General features: G+C 37.1%; 1 protein-coding gene across 1 annotated transcript; it reads left to right on the top strand.

Moving 5' to 3' along the window:
• Positions 1–98: 98 nt before the first annotated feature.
• riok1 (RIO kinase 1 (yeast)) lies at positions 99–24,908 on the top strand. Its single transcript, XM_055161449.1, has 17 exons — positions 99–318; positions 3,596–3,731; positions 4,727–4,814; positions 4,908–4,977; positions 5,273–5,315; positions 5,456–5,557; positions 6,373–6,539; positions 14,069–14,149; positions 15,591–15,677; positions 15,767–15,904; positions 16,088–16,191; positions 17,363–17,469; positions 17,537–17,602; positions 17,676–17,783; positions 17,891–17,944; positions 21,273–21,377; positions 24,656–24,908. Exons 1-17 carry the CDS (start codon positions 242–244, stop codon positions 24,764–24,766), a joined length of 1,644 nt encoding a protein of 547 aa, XP_055017424.1. The 5' UTR covers positions 99–241; the 3' UTR covers positions 24,767–24,908.
• The last annotated feature ends 889 nt before the right edge of the window (positions 24,909–25,797 follow it).

Raw genomic sequence — 25,797 nt, 5'->3', positions numbered from 1 at the left:
GCTCTGCAATTGTTTACTTGTTGCCGGTTTTACCCCTGTTGTGTTGTGTTAGTGCCTCTAGATGGCGGTAATACAACTTATTGGATGCGAGACACTATTCTTCTCCGCAAAAGAAGAGTTGTAGTTCCGCATGCTTTCACGTGTTTGCGCACACGACGCTCTTGATTCCTTCTTGTTGCTGTTTTAAAAGCGTTTCACTTTGACAGATGATAGAAATACGACTTCGACATAATCTGTAGGCATGGCGCTTCTGGTGGATCGCGTTACGGGTCAGTTTGATGACGCAGAAGAGGAGCAGAGCGAGACGAACGAACACAGGTGAAGGCTTCAGATGTTTGGGCTGCTCTTAGGGTCTTGATTCTGCAGGGTTGACATCACACCTTTCTATAGGCCAATATTGTTTAATACAGATGGGGGAAGAGCTAAAATTAATATTGTTAAAATTGTCTTTGTTGTAAAAAAGTGAGTTCTTGAGTCTTGTCACTAATAATCAGGTTCAACATTTGTTTATTTTCCTTTTAGATGTTTCACAGAAAATCACAATGGGAAATCTGTCTCTTGTCCCTCATCTGGGAGTATGACATCATTACATTGTAGAATCTGAAAACCATCAGTTGGTAGTTTTCAGATTTTAGAATGCGTTGACATCTGACAGTATGAATGCATTGAATTTTTCCATGAAATATCTTAAAGGTAAACTCAAATGTTTAATCTGATAATACCTCTGACTAACTATAGACTAGAACTCACTTAATTACACCAAAAAACCCAATTTTAACCATTATTAATTTTAGCTGCCTCCATCTCTCTTAAATATGATTGGGTCATTCCACGCCATTTCAACAAATGGCCCACGCACTTCGATCTCAAAGAATTTTGAAAAAATTATCAAATAGTCCCTTACTATCATGTACCAACCCTGTGAAGTTTTAGTGATTTTCGATCATTACTTTTCAAGTTACAGCTCATTTAGTGAGGGGAGTATGTGTCAATTTATGGGCCCAAAATCTCATCATTTTTCTTGGCCATTTTCACAGGTCGATATCTCCGTAACATACAACACATAGAGGGTTGAAATTTTGTAGGCTTGTACTCCTACTCTGTGTTCAATTACCAACTATTGAAAGTTTGGTATCTCAACTCATTGTCATTTTATATGACCTTAAAAATGAAAAAAAAAAACTCATTCATTTCCGTGGCGTACCATTTTTAGCCCCTTTTTAAACCTACTTGTAGGTGTAGGAGACCCTTATTTTATTTTTTTTGAGAATCAAAAGATGTACTAGGACTGTTTAAAAAATCACCAAGTGTTGAAAATTTGAAATAGGTTATGTGTGAGGGTCCTGTTAAAAACAAGAAAATGTAACATGGTCCAATTTTCATATGAAATTTATGGCATGTGGGTAGTGATAAAAAAAACATTTGATTCCGTCTTTAAATGTTTAGTGACCTTAGCTGCTGGAATAACACATAGTACATGGTCACTGTATACTTGTGTCATTGTGTCAAATGTGAATGTTCCAGATACAATTAAAAATTTAAGGAGCTTCATAAAATACATATGTTTGGTACCATATGAAAGGTCTTTTTCTGGTCTTTCAAACTAAAATTTTTCAAAATATTTTTATCACTACCCACATGCCATAAATTACATGTGAATATCGGACCATGTTGCATTTTCTTGTTTTTAACAGGACCCTCACATATACACATTTAAAATTTTCAACATTTGGTGATTTCTTTTAACAGTCCTAGTACATATCTTGATTCTCAAAAAAAATTAAGGGGCTACAAGTAGGTTTAAAAAGGGACTAAAAATGGTATGCCACGGAAATTGAACTTTTTTTTTCATTTTAAGTTCATATAAAATGACAATCAGTTGAGATACCAAGCTTTCAATAGATGTTATTTGAACACAGGGTAGAGGAGTACAAGCCTACAAAATTTCAGCCCTCTGTGTGTGATACTTACGGAGATATCGACCTGTGAAAACGGTCGAGAAAAAATGACGCGATTTTGGGCCTGTAAATTGACACATAACTCCCCTCACTAAATGAGCTGTAACTTAAAAAGTATTGATTGAAAATGACAAAAATTTCACAGGGTTGCTACATGATAGTAAAGGACCAGCTGGTATTTTTTTCAATTTTTTTTTAAAACATGATGTGTGAGATTTTCTAGAAATTTGATGAAATGGCGTGGAATGACCCAATTGTCTTATTGAATATTGTGATGTTATTTGAAACTGAAACCCAGCAATTGATACTTTGCAGTGACATCACTCTGGGGGTGTTCTTCATGTATTTCTATGGTGGAATGATCAGCAGTTACTTGCCCCTTTTCAAGAAGCAGATTTAGGCCAAAGTCTGAGACTTTGTTAACCCTGAAAAGAAAAAGAGGTCAACGTAGAGGTTTCGATGGTTCTGCTTCACAGAGAACCCTTAGTCACCACGGTAACCCACTGAACCGAACCTGGTCAAGAGCAGATTCATCAGTCTGCCCCTGATGGAGAGCTCTGATTGGGACAATCAAATGTGGACCAGGTACACTTAAATAACTTTGACACAAATTGAACTTGGATTCATTTATACTTTACACCTATTTTACTCAAATGATTTAAAAGCATGGTCTGTCATCACCTTCTGCTCTAAAGTGTCTAAATCATAATAATGTAAATAAAGTGTAAATCATTAGATTAATCAATCATACTTTATTCAGTGTAATTCTCTTTTAAAATGTGATTTTTGTGGGATACATTTCAGATCTGAAAGAGGTACACAGCACTCAGTCTTTGATCATTAAAAACGATAAACCATGGTGAATCCTCTATTCTGAGATCCATTGAGTCTTAAGTCTTGTGTCTTCTGCTTAACCTCAAGGTTCATTGTCTCTGAGTTTTCTAACTCTGCTCCATACCTGTTTAGTGAAACAGAAAACTCTAGAGTTGTCTCAGGAGAGATTAACCCTGAGTTAACTCTTAAATCCAGAGGTTATTGAACCTCCTTTGTGAAACAGGGCCACCATGATGACACAATGCACACAACAATGCACTGTCAAGAAGTTAGTGCGAAAACTCCAGATAAAATCCAAAATGGGTTTAAATAAGTTTCATGAGCCTCTGATCAATACAAGCATTTATGGTCCCATATAGGTGATTTTCAACAAAGAAGTGACAGGGGTGAGAGTTATTAAAAAACTGTAGATGTGGATAATGGTAACTAACTTGGTTCTGTACTTCGTAATGTTTGTGTGAGAGGCATGTTCAACAATACAAATCACCTCCTGCTCACCTGGCTCTTTATGGTCAGATTGTGTTAAAATAAAACTCAGATTTAAGTCCAACAAGCCTCACACAGAGCAGTGCTTACAGTTAGCATCACACCCCCAGGGAAAGTTGCTGACATCAGCTGCAAAGTATCATATCTGTAGCTCTAACACATATTTGATACAATCTCGTGGCCCAAATATAATTATATCACTAGTCAAATTTAGCTCCCGGGCCTGAGTTTGACATTTCTGCTTTATTTATATTACATGAGCTATAAAATGGCATTCTTTTTAGTAATTTATTTATTTATTTTCTGATTAAATCTAGTAAAATCTCTAAGCAGACCCAGGTTTGTGATGACCAGTTGGATTCTGATGCTGAAGATGAGGATGATGATGATGAAGTTGAGGCTTATGAGTGGACGTGGACTTCAGATCATCCTATGACTGGACCCAACTCTCAGGTCTGTTCAGTACTAGGGCTTGGCCATAAAGATAGTGTGCTATCTATATTACAAATTTGCAGTGCAGTTAAATGGCTAAAATGTTTTTTTTTTTAATGGCTAAGTTGAATTTATTCATTTCAAACCATAATCTGTATATTCTCTGAGCTCTGTTCAATCAGTGCAGGCGATGCTGTGTTATTCATGGGTTTAGAGAGCAGCAAAGGCAACCGTGAGACAGCTGTGCTTCAGGATGTTTGCGCCTGTTGCTGTAGTCAGTACTCATGATTTTAAAAGTAATTAATTACAATTACACAGCTAAAATTATACTCAATTACAAGTACATGTTTTAAAATTTAAGTAAGTAAGTTAAGTATAATTAAGCCAAAAATCTACAAAATTACAGTAACGTGAGTATTTGTAATTAGTTACTCTTCCACATGGGTAAATATCAGAAAAGTATTGTTTTAATGTTATTTTCATATTATTATGTTTAAAGCGATTAAGTGTTGAGCTTCACTTAAAGTCACTAACATTTTAGCCACAAATGTAGACTGAAGCATGTTTTCTTTCATTTTGGCTCTGTTTATTGCACAGAAATGTAAAAGACACACTGTACGTTCTTACAGTGAGCAGGCTTGCATCTCCACATACCTGACTTATTTGGCCTGGAAAAATTGCCCTGATGTCTGTCCAACATCAGGGCAATTTTGTTTTTTTTTGTTAAATTAATGGCATTCCTCACCTGACCTAACACCTTTTTTATGTTAAAAATGTTTATTTGTGAATTTTGAGATGTTTACTATTGAGAGTGGAATATTCATTTTTCAATGTCCATAGCTAGCACCTTAGTCTTAATGTAGGTTCTCAGATAATATTGAATCTTTTCACTTCTCTACTATATTCAGTCTGTAATGATTAATTCACTGATTACTCATGTGCTCCTATAATTATTAAAACTAACAAATAAAAATCATTTACAAATACAATCTTGCATATTTTCCCTTTTCACTCAGGTAAACCGAAGGGTGTTTAATGGTAAAACTTCAAGTTCAACACCTGCAGACAAGGTTCTTAGAAAGTATGAGAATAAAATTAACCTTGGTAAGTCCTGTAATATCCATCTTTTTTGCCATCTCACAGTTCTTTGAAATGTTTCAGAACCATTACTGTTCTTGTTATTTTATTGTTTCTCAGGTAAACTCAACCTGTCTGACTCCGTCATCAATAGAGTTACTTTGATTCAGAGGCAGAAGGACAATGACACGTATGTTCATGTGACCCTAATATTATTGATTTTATCAGTTACCTGACGGTATTTAATGAACAGATAAAGGTGTACTATATAACCTAGAATTAACAGCATGTGACAAGTCACAGGTCAGATTTGTTGACAGGTGACCCTGCTAACAGTAAAATGACATGCTTTTCAAAGTAGGTTGAGCCTTTATTTCAAAGTGTATTTTATAGGTGTAATATTGTCTTGATTAAATATTTACAGTCTAGTGTTGTAGTACAGTATTGCTACAGTATGTTATTGTAGTCGTATTTGTCTTGTCCAGGTTCAGAGTAAAAGACAAGTCCGACCGGGCAACAGTAGAACAAGTGAGTGCATTTATGTTGATAGTTTGTCTTAAATGTTTAATTACAAACAACATATCCTTTGATCATTATTCCCCTTTATTTAGCTGTATTTTGATGAACATTGCAAATGAGATCCTCACGCTCTTTCTTGTTTGCTGTAGGTCTTGGATCCTAGAACAAGAATGATTCTGTTTAAAATGTTGAGTCGGGGAATCATCTCAGAAATTAATGGATGCATCAGCACTGGCAAAGAGGTATTGCTGGTTTAATCTGTTTAGGCCTGACTGACCTTGTTTACACCTTGTCTAGTATGAATGTGGTGGGCAAGTGAGTGATTGGTGGTGATCGGTGGTGGTCGGTGGTGGTCGATTCTGTCAGCCTGCCAGTCTGCCAGTCTGTCCCCCGGGATAAGGTTAGGATTGTGGCTACAATAATAGCTTACAACTACCAGGTAATTAAATAATAATGTAAAGCGCTTTTTCTGTCATGTGCTATTGAAATCCAAAGTGAGATAGTATTTTATCTGCAGAAGATGATTAGCTTTATTGCAAAGGTTTTACATAAGCACTGGGGGCTAGGAGCTGTGTGGCGGCCACTCGCGCCCTACAGCAAAAAGGGTCTGGGTTTGACTCTCGGGCCCTCTGGACCTTTGTAATTGTAATGTAATTTTTCTGGTGGAGGGTCTGCACCCTGTCTCCTCATTAATAATGTTAATAGAGAGCATTTGTGAAGTGAAAGCAGAACTTAGAACCTAGAGCAGTGTTTTTAGTCAGAAATTTGACTAAAATAACAGCATGTGTTTTCTTTCAGCCAGAGCCATCCCAGATTTTTGTAGAACACAAGTCCGATTGCTACACATCAACCGCGTCTTGATTAGGTTAGTCTGAGGATGAGAACAGCAAGGTTCAAGAAGCCTAGTGTGAGTGCACCCATAGTCCCAGTTTAGAACCACAACTCTGAAGTATTTACTCCACGGGTTTGCAAATGTTTTGGCCAGGTCTTCCAGAATAACTATGCAGCCAATTTGGGGCCCCACTGCAACTTTTGGCATTTTTCTTCTCATTTGAACACCTGAACTATTGGCATCAAAATAGCAGTTTCACAATTTGTTTTTTTTACCCCATACAATCCAGGCAATGTATATCATGCCATAACTTCAGAAGGCAAGAGCAGAGCCATAAAGATCTACAAGACATCCATCTTGCAGTTCAAAGACCGGGACAAGTATGTTTCTGGGGAGTTCAGGTAAGTCAGCACATGACATTAGCAGACCTGCAAACTTGTCACTTTTCGGCTACAGTCGCCTTTTTCTTGGTCAATTGGGTCATTCACGTGAATCGCATAGAACCAGAGAGTGTGTGTGGGGGGGGGGGTTAATTAGTCCGAATTAGATTAGATAGTTTGGAATTATATTATTCTCTTTCAAGTGTACATGGAAATAATAATTCTGAATTAAGGTTTATATGGAAAGCACATTAATTTGCCTTTATTCCCATTCCTGGAATGGAGAAGGGTTCTGATTGGACAGGGACATGAACATATTTATGTCTACCGGAAGAAAACATAAACTTCAGCTGCTACTGGCTTGTTTGTCATCTTGGTTTGTCGTTACGCATGGGGATATGCCCATATAAACTGGGGAACAGCGGTCCTAACCCAGACTCCTGAATTAGCAAGGAGCAGCTCAGGTTCAGGTCGGGCCCAGATGAGCTGGAGTGGGGAGTGGTGCTGGGTACCTGGGCCTGAGAAGCGCTTTCCCCAGGAAGAACCAAATGCGCAAAGGACATTTGTGCTTCTGTCTGGATGTTTTGCACCATCTTGGTTCCAGCCACAGTCCTCGAGCACAGAGGGCAGTATGAACCTGCCCGGACCTGTAGTCCACAGTAGGGATGGGCATTCGATGAAATTTTCTTAATCGATCGTCGGAAGAATTAACGATCGATTATCGATTAATCATTAACGTTTTTATATTAAAATGATCATCATTATTATTACTATCTGCACTACTAATGAGCATAAATAAATTCAACTTTACGACATATAAACCTTAACGACTCTAGAGCCACATCAATCCGTTTGAGATTATAATGTGTTTAATTCAGTTTTGCGCAACTCTCACAGAAACGAAACTTAAAACCGCATCGCTAATTTGCATAAACTCAACGAAGATAAAACTACAGCTCTTGTGTCGCTGATGCGGTCAACTTCTGTTGGATTAAAAGACATGACTCAATGGAATACAGGTTAGTGTGACCATATTTGCGTTTGTCAAAACCAGGACACCGTACGGGGGGTGGGAGGTTGGGACTCGTCATCGACATTGCGCGACTCTCACCTGGCAAAGCTTTTTCCCACTGGACACCGAAACATATGTTCCTGCTTTGTACACTGTGCACATGGACTCACACTTGTCCCGAACGCAACGGAAAGCGTGGAATTTCTTGTACAAGTCATCGTTAAATACGTATTTGTGCTTCGGTACACTGCAGGCTGACCGAATGTTTCTGTTTGCTCGCTCCTTCTGAGTGCAGCGAGACAGATGTACAGACCCCTGTTTGGTCATGCTACGCACAGCAACCTACATTCGGTTTGTCGATTAAAATTAACGTAATCGATGAAATTCTTAATGATCAATTATCGATTAATCATGCCCATCCCTAGTCCACAGGGCATTCTCGCTTTCGCCGCACGGATCCTGTGCACAGAGGATGGCACGGAGCCGCTCTTACCCAGTCCATTTCATACTGGTCTTGCTCACCCCCGATTGGAACCAGTACATAGAGGATGGCGCCTCTGGACATATCTCACGACACCAACGCACTAGGAGGATGGCACAAGACCAAGGAGGGGTTGTGTGCTACGTTGAGTGCTCCTGTGTCTTTACCGCTGTTGCCCGAACTCAGTGCTTCTGCTTCAGACTGATGTGCAGTGCATTGTATACAAAGTTATAGGCTACATGCTGCTGTTTTATGAGTTCATGTTGATCGGGCTGACCCTGACACAAACATGATACAAACTTTTTTCACTATCTTGTGCATCATCGCGTTAGAAGGGCGATCCAACGCGCATGCGCTGAATGAACGGAATAATTTTTTTAAGAGGAATAAATGTTTGCATGATCGCGGAATAAATTAATTCGGCTTTAAAATCGGAATAAACCACCCACATAATTCGGATTTAAGTTTTATTCTGAATAATCGTTAGGAATTAAGTGTTTACATGGTCTTTTTAAAGTGGAATTAACTTTTATTCCGAGTAAAATTATTTTTAATCAGAATTAAAGCTCTCATGTAAACATGAAGCTATTTGACATCTTGTTGTATGGCATGTGTCGTATACTTGGTAAACAGTAATGAATAAGAATAAAGAGACATTAAAAAAACAAGTGGCTGGTTTGACACTTACAACTACTAGCCTGACAAATGAAAACGAGAAGTTAAAGTCGGAACTGCTGGATCTCCGCTGCAGGAGCATGCGGGACGACCTGCTCATGATGGGGATAGATGAGGTAAAAGGAGAGACTTACGGTGCGGCGGAGACCCTCGTCAGGACTTTCCTACAGGAGCAACTCGAATTCAGGTTGGAAAGTGCAAGGAAGATCCAACTTGAGCGGGCACATAGACTGGGACAGCGAAAGGAGCAAGGTAAACCGAGACCCATGGTTGTAAAGTTCGCTAGCTTCAAGGGAAAAGATGAAGTGTTTGCCCTGTCTAAAAAATTGAAAGGCACCCGATTCATTATGACAACCAATATCCCGCCGAGGTTGTTGAAAGGCGACGTAAGTTAGTTCCAGTTATGAAATCCTTTAGGCAAAAAGGGCAGAAAGTCCGTCTCATAGTCAATAAACTGTATGTGAATGGTGAACTGTACAGGCATGATGAACAATAACAAAGTCGCATAGTGATTACGTCATCACAATATTGCTATGGTAAAGATTATACGGACTTGACAGGACTGACGTTCGGAGCTACTCAGTTTACTTTGGGACTGGGCAATGGATAAAATGGGGAATGCGCCATTATTTTTCTTGCTTTGGGGGGTACATGTGTGTATGTCTATGTTGTATGTTTGTATGTCCTTGTATGTCTGTACGTCTTTGTTGTATGTTTGTTTGTTTGTCTGCCCTGTTATGTTTTTCTTATCAGGTGTAGGGGTGCAACAGAATTCAGTTATGGGAAACTTTATTTTAGGGGAAATGGAAATGAGAGAACTAATAAAATGTGTAATAAACATTTTGAGCCCTCATGGTTTATGGAATTAAGGACAATGAAGTTGGGATAATTAGCTATAACTGCAATGGCCTTGCAGATAACAGAAAGAGAAAACTCATTTATGTGGCTAAAAAATAAACCGCAAGATATTTTTTGCCTTCAAGAAACTCACTCAACAAATACAGATGAAGAAAAATGGAAAAAAGAGTGGGATGGTCCTATTTTCTTTTCACATGGCAACAGTAATTCAAAAGGTGTTATGATATTGGTAAAGAAACATTTAAATTTCCAATTAGGATCATTAAAAAGGGATACGCACGGTAGAGGTAAGATCTTAAGACCGAGCCCAAGCCCGACCTGACCCGACCCGAAATTCGGGTCGGGTCGGGCCTAAAATGTCAATCATTACTTCGGGTCGGGTCGGGTCGGGCTCGGGCTTCAAATAAATATATGTTTATAAAATGTATGCTAAAACGATGTGTGGATACTAAACTAAGGAATACTTGTTATAAAATAAATAATATGGATAAAACGGAGAAGTAATGTAATGTAATTGCTATCTAACTACTAAACAGGATCCGCAGAGCCAGAGCTCTGCGCACGTGAACGCCCCCTCTTAATTTAATAATCTTCCCCTCCGCAAGTCTGCATCTATTTTGACCTGGTATCCCCAATATGGAGGAGCAAGAAGTTAAACTAAAGGCAGGAGAACTGAAAAGACAAACACGCACCGGTAAGAGTGAGGTGTGGAAAAGCTTCAAATTGATTGTTGAAAATGCTACAGAAACTTGCGTTGGCTTCGCTGAATGTCGTCAATGTGGCTTTGCTTTCATACGAGAGCAAAAAGACTGGCACCTCGACGCTGAGCACTGCTCCTCCTCCCGAGTCCTCACAAATAAAATATGACATTTCGGGTTTGCTTCGGGCTCGGGCCTGCAAATCAAGTTAATTGGTCGGGCTCGGGCCGGGTCGGGTTTTAATACCCGCGGGCCGGTCGGGTCGGGCTGGATTTTTTAGGCCCGATCTCACCTCTAACGCACGGACATTGGCTCATTCTTAGTTTAACAATTCAGACACAAAGAATCTGTTTGGTGAATCTGTATGGGCCAAATGTAGATGAACCTTTGTTTTTTGATGAGATAGGTAACAGATTATTGGAACAACAGGGGGAAATGATTATAGTAGGGGATTTTAATGTTGCCTTAGACAAATCATTAGATAGAAAAGGAAATACTTCAATAAATTACCATCCTCAGTCTTTTCAAAGATCAATAACATTATGGATATTTTCGATTTAACTGATATCTGGAGATTTAAAAACCCCAAATTTACAAGATACACATGGAGAAGACAGAATCAAGCAAGCCGTATTGATTATTTTTTGATTTCATTCTCCCTGATAAATAAAGTTACAACATCATCAACAGAAGACAAATTACATTCAGACCATAATTGTATAGGTTTAAATTTTGTAATAGAAGAAAGTATACATGGATGTGGATATTGGAAATTCAATCAAATGCTACTCCAAGATGGTGAATTTATTAAAAAAACGAAAGTTTTCATTAACGATTTTGTTAAATTTAATGAAGGATTTTCAAACCCCCTTATAGTGTGGGAAGCACTTATATGTAGTTTTAGGGGACATGCTATTGCCTATTTATCATGGAAAAGAAAAAAAATTAAAATAAAGGAATTAGAATTAAAGAAGGATATTGAAGAACTACAACAAAAAGTAGACCAAGACATAAATTCAACAAATGAGCATCTTGACACACTAATGGCTAAGCAGGAGGAGTTGACTGATCTGGTAGAAAATAGTTTAATAAAAAGCTATGACCTTAAAAGAGCGACCTGGATGAAAAAAGGTGAAAAATGCTCAAAATTTTTTCTGAACCTTCAAATTAAAAATCATTCTAAAAAGAATATATGTAAAATAGTTACAAATAATGGAAGTATATTATCTACACTATCTACAGTATTAAAAGAAATTGAAAATTACTATAAAAATATTTTCTCACATCAGGTCACCTGATACTGAAGATTTCTTCCCAAAAAAATTTGATGGAAAACTGAGTGGATTAGAAAAACATCTATGTGAAGGCCTTTATAAGTGAGGAAGAACTTTCTGAAGCTGTCATGTCCTTTCAACAAGGGAAAACCCCAGGAATAGACGGAATACCTATTGAATTTTATCAAACATTCTTCAAAGAAATCAAGAACCCATTACTCTTGAGCTTTAATTACTCATACAGAATGGGGTATCTGACTGACTCCCAAAAAGGTGGTCTCATTTCATTGTTATTGAAACAAGAATCAAATGGTCAGTACAAAGACCCAGTATATTTAAAGAACTGGAGACCTATTACTCTCCAGTGTTATGATGCAAAAATACTGGCAAAATGTTTAGCTCTAAGACTTAAATCCATTTTGCCAAACATCATTCACCAGGATCAATCTGGCTTCTTACATGGTAGAAATATAGGTAATAACATTAGACAGCTGTTGGAAATAATTGAAAATTATAATACAGAGAATAAAAAAGGACAAATTTTGTTGCAGATCTAGAAAAGGCATTTGATCAGATAAACCTAGAGTTTATATGTAAAAGTCTTTCTTTTTTTTTTTTAACTTTGGTGATTCTCTAATAAATTGGGTTAAAACATTGTATAACAAAACGAATTGTAGAATTATCAATAATGGATACATCTCAGAGTCAGTACCCCTTTTAAGAGGCCTAAAACAAGGATGCCCGTTGTCACCATACTTAGCTAATATTTCCATTGCAATAATAAATATTAAAGTTAGATTGGATAAACATATAAAAGGGTTAATTAATAACAACATAGAAACTAACTATTATTTTTGTAAATGATCTAACCAATGAAAAAGGTAAGATCATGAAATATGAAGGTTTTACAAATGTATATGGTAATGTTTGTTCGCATTACTCGTATAATCAAATAATTACAGCTCTGGGAAGGAAATGGAAGCAAGGGTTTTATAAACTTTCGGTTTGTAAACCATCAGCAAAAAAATCTATTTGGATGAAAGGAATAAAAATAAACCAACAAATAAATACATTTTATTTATCATATAATTAATTAAAGACAATCCCTTACAATACATTTAGAAAGTGGGAGGACATAATTGACTGCCCTTTACCATGGGAGTGGATTTTTAAATTAATTTACAATACCAATATTGATGTACAAAATAGATTTTTTCAAATAAAAAAAATATACAATTTTCTGCCTACAAGGAAAATGTTAAAAATTTGGAATATGATAGATACTGATGAATGCCGTTTTTGCATTGCATGTTTTGGTACTGCCACATTGTATCTTCTTTTTGGAGTTAGGTAGAGAAGATGTGTTTAGAGTTGGGTTTGGTTTTCAAGTTGAACTTAGCCTCTGCCTTACTAGGAGATTTTGAAAATAGAAGTGATCCTGTCAATTTAATTATAACCCTAGGAAAACGTTTTATTTTTAAAGCAAAAAAAACAATTCTCACTTAAATATATTTTTTTAAGTAGTTAATATTATCAGTACTTTACCTGGGAAGGTTATACAATTGAAACAGACAAAGAGAAAAAAAAGTATAAGAAGAGATGAGAAGTTCTTAAATACCTGGGAGAAAATTAGTATGTGATATATATGCTAATATATCATATAAACTGATGTCGGCCATAAAGATTTAAAGTAGGGATATATATAATATTCATATATCTACTATTAGGGACTACTGTCACTACTACTGCTACTACTACCAATGATAATGCTAATAATAATAATGAAATATTGTTGAAATTATTGTAATTAATAGTAGAGATAATAATGGGTATTATGGATGTAATAATAATAAAAATAGTAATAGTGATAATGGTAGTGGAAATAATAGTAGGAATAATGGTGATAATAATAACAGTAATAATAATTAATAAAAATAAATGCCTTTAGGGTTATGTTTTTTGAGATTGTGGCGGATGGTGAAAGATGATGAGGGGAACTGATGATGGTGAAAATAAATATTAGTTTGAGTATAGGGACTAATAAATTAAAAAAATTATAATAAAAAAAAAAAAAAAGAAAGAAAAGGAAGAGAGACAAAAGGAACTTCAATTATAAATTGGCCGCAGTGTATCAATGTTAGGGAGCCTAGCGGTGTATTTATGTTGCACTATCACATTTATATTGTTTTGACTTTGTGTTGGTGTGGGTGGATGGGGGGGGGAAATGGGGGGGCTTTTTTTGTATTTGTTGTGGTGTTGTGGTTGTTGCTTTAGGTTTTTATGTTGAATATTGCAATTGTTAAACATTGATGTTTGTTTTGTTTTTTGAATGTTATGTTCTGTTGTCTTTAATTAAAAAAAAAAAAAACAGTAATGAATATTTAGATTAATTACTTGGATGAATTATTCTGGATAACGCCCCCACCCGTTCGCTACTGCCGGACACTATCCCCTTTATTTCTTAGACGAGTTTGCAGGTCTGCATTAGGTCTTTACATGTAGTTTGGCTTTTTGTTGTAGCAGCACAATGAGGTGCTTCTGCTGTCCTGCAGGTTCCGCCATGGCTACTGTAAAGGAAACCCTCGAAAGATGGTACGGACATGGGCTGAGAAAGAGATGAGGAACTTGCTCAGGTACTTCAATTTAACAATTAATAGTGGAATATTTATATGGTTGGCTCATGCCAGATTAATATGAGTAGCACTCTGAATTGATTTCTACACATTATCAGTTTGGAATGGCTCTAGTTGAAAGCGATCTGAAAACGCGAAAGGTCATGGTGACTATTTGAATCTGACTGGTTGAAGTGTCACAACAGCGGAACAAGCCGAAAAATCTAACTTCTGTTAAATACAGTTGAGAGAAAAGCAGACATCCTCCCTGTCCATAAATGTACAAAGTGCTTATCTTCTGCATCTTTTTACAAGCAAAATAGTCTGCAATTAAGCTAAAATAGGCTGAAGTATGTTTCCCGGCGTCGCCATGTTTGTTTTGGCTCGTTGGAGTGCTTTGTCCGCACAAACATTCACAAAGTGCTGCTCTGTAACACCACCAATGGCACCATCGAGCGCACGAGATTGTGAACATAAATATTTTGTTCTGCAAGTTTAGATAGGATTGCAAAATTTCAGAAGTTTGCCTCAATAATACAAACTTCTTCAATACTTTACAAAAATGTGAGTCTGGTCACTAGTAAATCTCCCTGATTACTGATGGATGTGATTGACAGATGGATTAGCCAGTCAGGGACATACATGGTGTGTCGTATTGGAAAAAAAATAATGACAAAAATATGACAAAATATAAAATAAAAAAATAAAATAAAATATGAAAAACATCTGATTTCTACAGAATCAGTAAGCAAATCACATTTTGTTCATCTGAGGTGAGATAATGATTTAATTTGTAAACGTGCATCACTGAAAAAAGACAAATCTGATGGCACAATCTTGTTTGACCTTGCTTGAGGTGTGACAGAGTGGAGGGACAAGACTGATATCAGTCTGTACCTGAAACTCATATCACTTATATTATAAACCTGAAAAAAACACATTTGTGTGGATTTTCATGGTACAACCACAGCCAAATTTATCGTGATAAATATACATTCAGATACACAAATTTCCCTTAACAGGGTACAAGGGTTAAGGTTGTTCTTATTCAAGTTCTAATAAATAGGATGTAATAAAATTACATCAAAACTGAAATATTTTTGCCATACAAAGTTTTTACATTTGAATAAAATGAATTATATTTTAACATTAAGGTATACTTTTTGATCCGATATAAGAGATATGTTTTCTTCAGATTTGATCTATCCCTCAGTGCAGCTGGAGCAACATGTCATGAACAGTTCTTGAGTTGTGCTTGGACAGGTCCACCTAGCTTGATCATTTTTCATGTTGTGCATTTTAGTTTGCAGGCGTTAACTGAGGCCCCATTAGGAAATCCACCCTGACATTCAGAGAGACACCTGTGATACTCTTCTTCTTTTACTTTATTATTTGTCAAATATTCCCTTTTACCATTTATTTCATTTACAGCTGGTCAGTTTGGTGAATTCTGTGCTTTCAGATTACAGATGGCTGGTGTTTTGAGTCCAGAACCACTGCTGCTAAGGAGCCATGTCCTGCTTATGGGCTTCATTGGAAAAGATAACATGTAAGGCTTGCCCTTTTGCTCTCAAGTAAAGTAGCTCTAGATTTTGAGAAGTAAGCAAAGGTTATCGTTCTAATCCTTCCTACTTCCAGCCCAGCTCCTCTGTTGAAGAATGCAGCTCTTAGTGAATCTAAGGCTCGGGAGTTGTACCTTCAGGTGGTTCTGCATATGAGAAAAATGTACCAAGATGCAAGATTAGTTCATGCTGACCTCAGCGAGTTCAACATGTTGTAAGCCAATTTGCACTTACCAAAATGTAAATACTGCTTAATGTTAATGGTGTAAAACTCCATTACTAGTCCAGTAAATGCATGATGTATTCCTAAACCAAAAGCATACGCATACATGTACCAAGCTATTTGAGTCATCAGGATTGAACCATGACTTTTTTCCACGCCTTGTGTGTTATGCAGGTTTCATGATGGAGACGTGTACATCATTGATGTGTCTCAGTCAGTAGAACATGACCATCCACATGCACTGGAATTCCTCCGCAAAGACTGCACAAATGTCAATGGTACCACTTCTGTTTCTTTTAGACCTGGGTAGTGGCGGTTTTTGGGGTGGGCGAGGTTGGCACCCACTCAGCGGAGCATTGCCCAAGGGGTGGCAGGGGCAGCTGTCCTGTGCCTCCGACAGGCTCACATGAGCCCTCTCTTGTATAACAGGGCTGACCCAAGACAGGAGAGTGTGATAGCTATGCCATGCTGCTTATGCATATGATGCTTCTGCTTAATTAACCAATTAAGCCAATAAGGACAAAAATGTTGATCATGCACCTCTAACTTTGTGTTATTTTGACTGCCCTAACAGCAGTTTTACCACAGATGCGTAGTGTAGTTCCCTCTAAAACATTAGGGAAATAAATTCTCAAATCTCAATTATAGATATAAAACAATGTTTTTTTTCCCCTGGTTATTTATGGATTGGCGGAAGCACTCTCCCAGGGAGTCATTCAGCCCAGAACTAATATATATGTCTAATATATATATATATATGTGTGTATATGTGTATGTATGTATATGTGTGTGTGTGTGTATATATATTATATATTATATATTTTATATTAAAAATGAGATTAACGCGATTAAAAAACAACGCGCTAAATATGACTGTAATTAATTAATCGCAATTAACGCGATAATTTGACACCCATATATATATATATATACATACACACACATATATATATATATATATATGTATGTGTATATATATATATGTATGTGTATATATATATATATATATATATATATATATATATATAATAAAAATGTGTGTATATGTTGCCGTGATGTGTCTGGTCATTGGATTTATACAGACCGTCTTCCTACTGGAAGGAAGATGCCACCAAAAACTGTATAAATCAGCTGACAGGACACTTCACAACAACATCACATGACCACTCTGTGACCACTCTCACTACTAGTGAGCAGTTGAAACTGTCAGTTGAAACTGTCAGTTGAAACTGTCAGTTGAAACTGTCAGGTATGAAAACAAAGTCTTGGTTTGAAAAAATAACCTAATAACATTAGAAACAAGTAAAATTTGGGATCAAGGCTGTTGCCTTTTTTCAACCCTTAAACTTCAGCTTGTTTTTGTCCATACATAGTATGTCATCAAATTACTATATTCCTGAATTTGTATATAGAGATTTGTCTAACAGCAGTGTGTGTGTTTTTATTCAGATTTCTTTGCAAAGCGGGCTGTAGCTGTGATGACAATCAGAGAACTGTTTGACTTTATTACCGATCTGTCTATTAATGAAGCCAATATACAGGCCTACCTGGACAAGGTTTGGTAATTTTAATGCAGTACATTTTAGATGTAGAATCCATTGAAATATTTGTTTGCTTCTGCAGGCTATTACTTTGGCCTCAGAGCGGACTGCAGAACAACGGTCAGCTCAGGACTGCATAGACGAAGAGGTCTGAATGCAGGAAATGTACAATCACAGTAATCCAATCTTATTATGATTGAATCAATATGTCCACTCCCCAGGTATTTAAGCAGGTATACATCCCCAGGACTTTGACTCAAGTAAAGGACTATGAGAGGCATGTAGAGCAAATCCAAGCTCTGCCCACAGCTGCAGGACAAAATGACAATGTGAGGACCTTTATTTCTGCAAAATATTATTGTTGAAATACATGGCCATCTAAATTTGCTCTAAATTGCAGTACTTAACCAATGATAAAAACAACTTTGTGATGCAGGTCCTGTACCAGACGCTGACGGGACTGAACAAGGACCTCACAGGAGTGCAGACTGTGAGTGACCACATTCTATTTTTCATCATTCAATATAATCCATATTGGATAGTTGTAAAACTGCAACAGTGTGGTTGAATTTTGTAGCAAAGCAATTAATGGCTGATTTTATTTATTTGTGAGGGACCTGGGGGATATTCCAACAAAGTGGCTTAACAAGTCCAGGCTTATCCTGAATTCCTGAGCTGAAACTAGCTCCATCTCCAATTTAAGCCTCAACTCCTTCCATGACAGAAATGAGCCTAAGTCTGATCAAAGCTAACTCAGGCCTCAAGTTTAAGCTGCACTTTGTGCGTGCTCCTGGTGACTCTGGGAAGGCCACATCAGTGGAGCAAAGACATCATGGAAAATGGGCCAAAAATATGATGGTTTTTATGATCTGACTAAACAAGAGGGGAGCCACAGTGCACACCTGCAGTTTGATTTGAGCCAGGGAACTTTTCCAGTCATTCTGATCTGAGGGGCAAGAGGAAAAACATTAGCCTGATTCATCATCAGCCAGTTTCACTTCATGGAAATGTCTGATCTCGCAGCATTAGGACCCAATCTCTGCTATTTGGTCGTGATGTATGTAATGCACCAAATCCCGTACGAAGAATGGCAATAACGTCTTTTCCCTTGATAAAATTCAACAAACATTCTCTTTGTTCTGGCTTTAAATCTTCAATTTCGGGAATCGTTGCCAACACAGAATGTATGGCTTTGTCTACATCCATCTCGACCTCTTTGTGGTACAGCACAACAGTAATGTGCTGTAATGTGACCCAGACAAGCGCTGGGTCACATTACAGGGGCACGAAAGGGACCCAGACAGGCGCTTGAGTTTGATGGCATGGCTTCACAGCTCTTCACTGATTGGCCAGTGTGCGGTCTACAACTTCCAGGGTTCTTGCAAACCGTCTAGTGTATTTCAATTCCTGACCTAGTCGCTGGAGAGAAATTAAATTGAGCGGAGGCACTAGGTGGTGCCAGCCTGGCTAGAAAGATATGACTCTTTTCCCTCCCCCTCCTCTTCCGGTCGTTCCACAAGTAAAGAAGAGGCTGACAAGAGGCTGAGGAATGAAGTTGCCTGATCCCTTCCCAATTCGTGGAGCTTAAGTTCCGCTGTGCATAAAAGTAAAGCTGCACCAGACCTCTTCACATGTACCCTAACAAGAAACGATAAAATACACGCCTAGATGTTTGCAGTTTGACAGGGAGAGAGGGAAAGAAGAGAGACAGACATGATGAAGGAGCGAACAGGCAGAACCCACTGTCATCCTTAGGCCAAACCAGTGTGCGTCTGTGTGTAAAAGCTACACTGCCCCTCACAACAGCCACATGCGCAAGATCATTTGAATGAAATAATGGCCATAGGCTTTTATATGGTTTGTGCCTTTTTGATGAGTGCAGCATCCACAGACACGTGTCCTGTGCGTAGGAGTGTATGGATTGTCTCAAGCTACACACGACTTCACTTTTCAGCTGTATCTGACAGAGACAGGTGTTCTAACACAGGTGTGTGATGCTCGTTCTGAAACTTTTGACTAAACTGTTTCTTTAGACGTTCTTGGAGACAAAGCTAAAATAATCTTAACAGTTAGCCTGGTCCTTGGTTTGGTCCTACTAGGTTTGTGCTCAGGTGCTTGTTATTGTGGCAACTCGACTCAACTCTACTAACTAGAGGTGAGTCACTTTGGTGGAACAGAACTGAGGCTTTGAGAAGCCTGGATTGCCCAAATAAGCCAGGCTTCGCTTTAGCTCGCTTCATGGTATACATCCCAGTTCGGGACTATATACCAGAGTAGCCACGGGGTCATAAGTCTTAAAAAGGTCTTAAATTTCATGTTCCTAAATTACCGTATTTTTCGCACTATAGGGCGCACTTAAAAGCCTTTAAAAACGACTGCGTGCCTTATAATCCAGAGCACCTTATATAGGAATTTATTTGGGTGTCTTAGTACGACTTTAGTAAACTACAAAGTGGCACCACTTGCAGCATTACGACTACTGTAGTCAGGAGCATCGCGGAGTAATACATACTGTGATTACTTTTAATATCAAAATGCACCTGTCAAGAGACATGCTTACAACGCCCACTTTAAACTCAAGGCTATTATAAAGTGAAAGTGCGAGCTGCGTGGGAGTAGTGGATTAAAGAAGGCAAACACACATTCACCAAAACAGAGACTGCGCCGAGCGACTTACGCTCTGCCAATAGATCGTACGCCAGGGCTAAGGATAAGTATCAACTGTGGTCCGAGCTTTCACCAAGACCGAAATCATCACTGAATTGCCAGGTAACAGTAACGATATTGACTCTGATAATGACGAGAGTGATAGGGGCATGCTGGATGCCGTAATCGCCCAGCTGTTTGAACAATTATGAGTTATTGTGAATACGCTAACAATTTAGCGTCTCAGACATTATTTTTTCTACGCGTCACAATTGAGAGTTATTTTGAATGCGTTAAATAAAGTTTGACTGACTTATCTGTTGTTTTGTTTAATGCGCCTTATAGTCCGGTGCGGTTTATATGTGATAAAAGTTTGAAAATAGACCATTCAATGACAGTGCGCCTTATAATCCAGAGCGCCCTATAGTGTGGAAAATACAGTAAGGCCTTAAAGAGTCTTTAATTATGTTGTCCAAATCTTATTTTTTCACAAATGTCTTAAATTTCATTAACCTATTTTTTATAAACTCAACCGGGCTACAGTGCAATGGAAAAAAAAAGACAACAACGTGAAATTATGTAATGTGAATGAACGTCTAATTTAGAGTATACACAAACAATACTTTGGTTTCTGGCACCGGTGGAAATGAGTAAACCATCAGTAGAGTGGAGGAAGACGCCAGATGGATCATGGGGAAGTGTAGGTTTAATCCACAGTGGCTCTTCTAGATTCTAGATATAGTACCGGTAGTTGGTTGGTCATTATTAGAATTGGATCTGGGGTTTTTCGCCCATATAATGGATGCGATGTTGGTCTTCATTTTCATTTAAGTGGTCTTAAAAGGGTCTTTTAAAAAAAAGTCTTAAATTTGGGGTAGTCAAACCTGGGGATACCCTGTATACAAACATAAATCTTAAAAGTTCACATTTCACATTCGGAAATAATCTGATTTTGTGTTTTCTTTGCTACAAAATTCATCCAATTTATGCACACTTATAGCACACACTGCATTTGGAAAGATGCTAAATTACATGCTTCAAATTTCTGTACCTGTCTGCACTTCTGTGTTTAATATTAGTTTAGTTACTTTTTGTGTGACACTAATCCCAAAATGTTACACACTTGCAATGTTTAAAAATATAGTAATTATAATATTTTTGTTTGGGCCCAGATCCCGGCTTTACTGGAGAATCTTGAGTTGGATGTAGAGCAGGACACATCTTCTTCTGGAGAAGAGGAGAAAGTGGACAAGGCGGAAGAGACACTAGACAGAAAGGTATTGCATATTAGAGGCAAAGTATTGAGCTTTAGGCCTAACTTGCATACTTCATATTGCATATTTCAAAATGTAATTACCAAAAAAATTCTTGTAAAGTGCAAGTGGAAAGTGTTTGAGTTAGAAGCTGGAATTCTGATATATCAAACCATAATATGGCCTGTGTAAGTTTGTAAGTTTAGGGTGTATTCACAACAGAAAAGTGCTAAGCTTGTTTGACCTGAGTGGAGTGCAGACTTTTTTTTTTTTTCAGTTGGTTCGGTTCATATTCTCACTGTGTATTTGGGAAGTGGACTATAAAACGTAAATTAACTTGTATAACAATCAGTGTACATACTGGTCAGAACTGACAAGGTGGAGCAAATCAGAGGCAAATGCAGCCTTCATTAGGCTCTGATAAATGAATAAAAGAAGCTGAAAATTATGAAGTAGCAGCTCTTTTATTTTTATTGATCAAAGAGACAAAGTTCTGGATGCAGTTAATTGCCTGCAGTTTGTCTATGCGTGAGCATAAAAGTGGGCCTATAAGCTGCATGATACTAGGCAAACGCCATAATAGATTGTCCACATTTAACAAATGGCCAATATGAGGAATGTTTTAGCCTAAAATTGTGCAATCTTCACTAGTGGGTGCTCACACGTGTAGCCCACACCCTCTTGGGTTGGTGGTAAGAGGGCCCTTTGAGCATGGGCTGTCTGGACAGAAGCACTTTTTTTTTTTTTATTATTATTATTATTGACAAACCCAAGGAGGTCAGGCTTCACACTCACACACAAACACCACCCACACATCACATCCATACCCACTCATACTTAATACAGATCCATAAGGAAAGAATGGCTGCTATATTATTATTATTATTATTATCCTTATTTATTATTATTATCAATAATCATGATGATGATGATAATAATGAAATGCAGCTCAACAAAGGGTTCAAACTATATTAAAATAAGGAACACAAGACATAAACAATAACAATAATGATGATTATTATTACTTTATCCGTAATACCAGTGAGCTAATATTCAGTTTCCTATTATTCTCCAATAATGTGTTATTCTCCATAGCAATACGTTTTTCTAGATTGTACTGATTGTGATTTATATTGTTAAAGTATTCTAAACATACATTTGATATTAAAAAATGTTTCAGAAGAAGCACTTCCTGGACCTCCAGAGGATAATACACAGTAGATCCAACTCAGTGGTGCTCTTTGGGAAGGGAAGTCAGTACAAAGATGCAAAAAACCCAAGGCACTCACTGGTTAAAATAAAATGCCTTTATCAGTTTAATGGACAACTTACAAAAACATACATTTGATATAGTTGAAGCCTTAAAAATAAAAATCTTTTCTAACTAAATTATTATATTCAGAAAAGGTGTGAATTTCCTCTCAAAAATGCACAGCATGATGTTCCTGGGGGAAATTTTAAAAGAAATTCCCATTGACTGTACCTGAGATCGAACAGAAACCCAAAACTTGGCAACATAAGGACAAAAATAAAATGGGTGAAACAGGTCTTCCTCTTCCTCCTCACAGAACCTGCAGTAAGGGTTGTTTCCTACCTGCCATTTTTATAACGATTTTTTTGTTGCAGTCATTTTATAAAACATTTTTAGTTGAAATATTCTGAAATAAGAGTCTATTGTAGTATTATAAATAGTTTGAAAGTAACATTTACATGAGATTGGGGCATTTATTTCATTTTCCCAAAACAAGCAGGCTCTGTGGGGAAAAAGTGATGCACCAGTTGTATTAATAGTCCACTTGTACATTATTTTGTTTATGTTTATACCAGTAAGTAAGTACCATTTATGGTTTCTTATATGTGCAAGACAAACCAAAAGCATATTATTCTTTTCTCTTTTAAATTTCATTTTCCAGCTTTTTGGAATGACTGAAAGTAACTGATTAAAACTTAAATGGTCTAAAGATATGTTGCTGTATTTTCTATTAAAAGGTTCATGAGAGAGAAGATTCTAAAAACCAACCTGTTTTTGATACAGTCAGCCCACAGCAGTGGTTTGCCTCTACTAACATTATTTGAATTCATCCAAAGCATCTGCATCTTAATATCTTTTTGGGGTTTGGTACTGAAAATTCAACCACGCTTTGAGTGCATCTTTTAAAAATGGTGATAAAAAAGGAAAATTATGAATATAACCTTTGACTACTAAGCTGTTGTTTATCTGACCATCAAGGAGGCTTTTAAGGAACAGTTCATTGAACAGTTCTTTATATTGTTATTGTTATATAGGGAATTCTCTGTCAATTGCTTTTTATCTTCCTATTGTAATTATATTCAACAATTTCTTTAACATTTTCTGGAAGATAAATCCCTAGCATATCAATTGACCCAATGGTCCAATTAATCAGAGCTAAGCTGTTAAAACCACAGTTGGTACCTTTTCAGAGATCCAATTCTCAAAATACTGCAGACGCTCCCTTTGTATCTCCCTATTGACGGTGGCTTATCAAGTCTGAAAAGGCGCATGTTTTCTGTGTTACAGAACAAGGTTGTTTGTAGTCAGACTACTTGTCCATCTAAAAAAAATGAATTGAAAAAGTTGAACATTTTTTTGTCACTCATTTCAGAAAGTCAAACCCATTTATTATAGACTCATGACACAGAGTGAAGCTTTATTTCTTGACAGTTTATTGATTGCAGCTTACAGATAATGAAAACCCAAAATTCAGTGTATGAGAAAATTATAGCAATATTATTATTATACTACTTTTACTATAACTATGATTATGATTATGCATTAGTCTTATAAACCACTTTTCCAGACACTCAAAGTTGCTTTACAATTTGGTGCATTATTCATTCACTCCACACTCTGGTGGTAAGCTACTATTGTAGCCACAGCTGCCCTGAGGCAGACTGACGGAAGCGAGGCAGCAAATCTGTCTGTTCGGACACGCATGCACGCACGCGTACACACACGCACGCACACGTACACACACCACTTTCATATTAGGCAATGTAAGTGAAGTGTCAAAAGTCAAAGTCAGCTTCTAAGGTTTGGAGGTTTTGGCCACATAATACACAGATAACATAGCTTGACCTTTTGAAGCACTCACGTTATATCGAATATAATAGTTGAGTTGTTTTGGTAAAGTTGGCACATTGTCTTCCATGTTAATAGTAGCTGGGCTATTTGAATGTAATACTTTTTGCATTCTTATACTCTACTACTGCTGTTCTCAACAATGTCCCCAATGTGTGACAAACATACATTTTTAATATATATTTTTTTCTTTTTGTTGTAGGAGGTGAAAAGGCGAGTGAAAGAAGCACAAAGGGAAAAGAGAAAAACAAAAATTCCTAAGCACATCAAAAAGAGAAAACATAAAGTGTCTCGCAATAATCTCAAGAACTAATGCTCGTCCTGAGATGTAGACTGCGTACACAAAAAGATAATAACCAGCAATGTACATTAAACACAAGCCCCCACATAATAAAAATAATAATAAAAATGTTTCTTGTAAGTTGTTCAAAGAAAATAAAACATATGAAAGACGAGTAAGTGGTTCTTTGAAATAAATATGAAAGTAAATTCTAATAGTCACAGGCCATCTCTGCCAGTCAGCAACAAGCACAGTTGTAGTTTTAGAAGTGCCTTTTAGTGAGTGGGGGTGTGTGTTGACATAACCAGCATTGGATGAGCAGTGCAATTCTAGCTTCCACAGATGAATGCTGCTGTTGTGTCCTTGGGCAAGACACTTAATCCACCTAGGGCCTGTGTACACTAGTGTTTGTGTATGAATGGGTAAGTGGTTCCTTGTTGTGCTTTGAATGTCTTGAAAGTGGAAAAGTGCTATATAAAAATGTAATCATTTACCATGAAAGAAACATTTACTACTGTATGAGCAAATTTAGAAGATTGTCAATTTATAAACTGTACTATCATTATTAGCTTTACTTTTTTAAATGAGAAGTTTCTTGTTTTTGTCTTTGTTTTCTTGTTTCTGTGGAAGTAAATCATAAATTCAGAGTTTGCATCATGACAAATCAGGGTACAAAACTCCAATGAGATTAATTTGGTCTTCCAATATTCTATGTTATTAGGTTCTTTTTTTCAGACCTAGAGAGACCACTCTGAGGAAGACGCTAGTGAGCAGTCGAAACTGTCAGGTATGAAATAACACTCTAGGTCTGAAAAAAAGAACCTAATAACATAGGGTACAAAACTTTTTAAAAGAAATAAAAGAAAGATTTATATTGTGGAATAAATACTGCTTTGTCATCATGGGCTGGTGACTTCTTCGAACTAAAAACGCTTTGTCTGTGACTGAGGGATCAACCACCCGTGTGTATTTATTTACACATACGGGATCGTCATGATGCGTTTAAGTAACCTAGGAAAAATAATGCATTCATTCAAGCATAGAAATAATGTACATGCTGCTGT

The sequence above is a fragment of the Boleophthalmus pectinirostris genome, unplaced genomic scaffold, assembly GCF_026225935.1.
Source record: "Boleophthalmus pectinirostris isolate CB_2022bp ecotype Guang Dong unplaced genomic scaffold, ASM2622593v1 HiC_scaffold_4, whole genome shotgun sequence".
Lineage (NCBI taxonomy): Eukaryota > Metazoa > Chordata > Actinopteri > Gobiiformes > Gobiidae > Boleophthalmus > Boleophthalmus pectinirostris.
Note: the sequence above shows the minus strand (reverse complement) of the source record. Positions and strands in the feature narration are given on the sequence as shown.

Excerpts from the sequence above, each read along its gene's own strand:
- riok1 (XM_055161449.1), top strand. The coding sequence starts at position 242 with ATGGCGCTTCTGGTGGATCGCGTTACGGGTCAGTTTGATGACGCAGAA. Across the intron at positions 15,678-15,766 it reads TTCATTGGAAAAGATAACAT|CCCAGCTCCTCTGTTGAAGA; the intron begins GTAAGGCTTGCC and ends TCCTACTTCCAG. Across the intron at positions 17,603-17,675 it reads AGGACTGCATAGACGAAGAG|GTATTTAAGCAGGTATACAT; the intron begins GTCTGAATGCAG and ends TCCACTCCCCAG.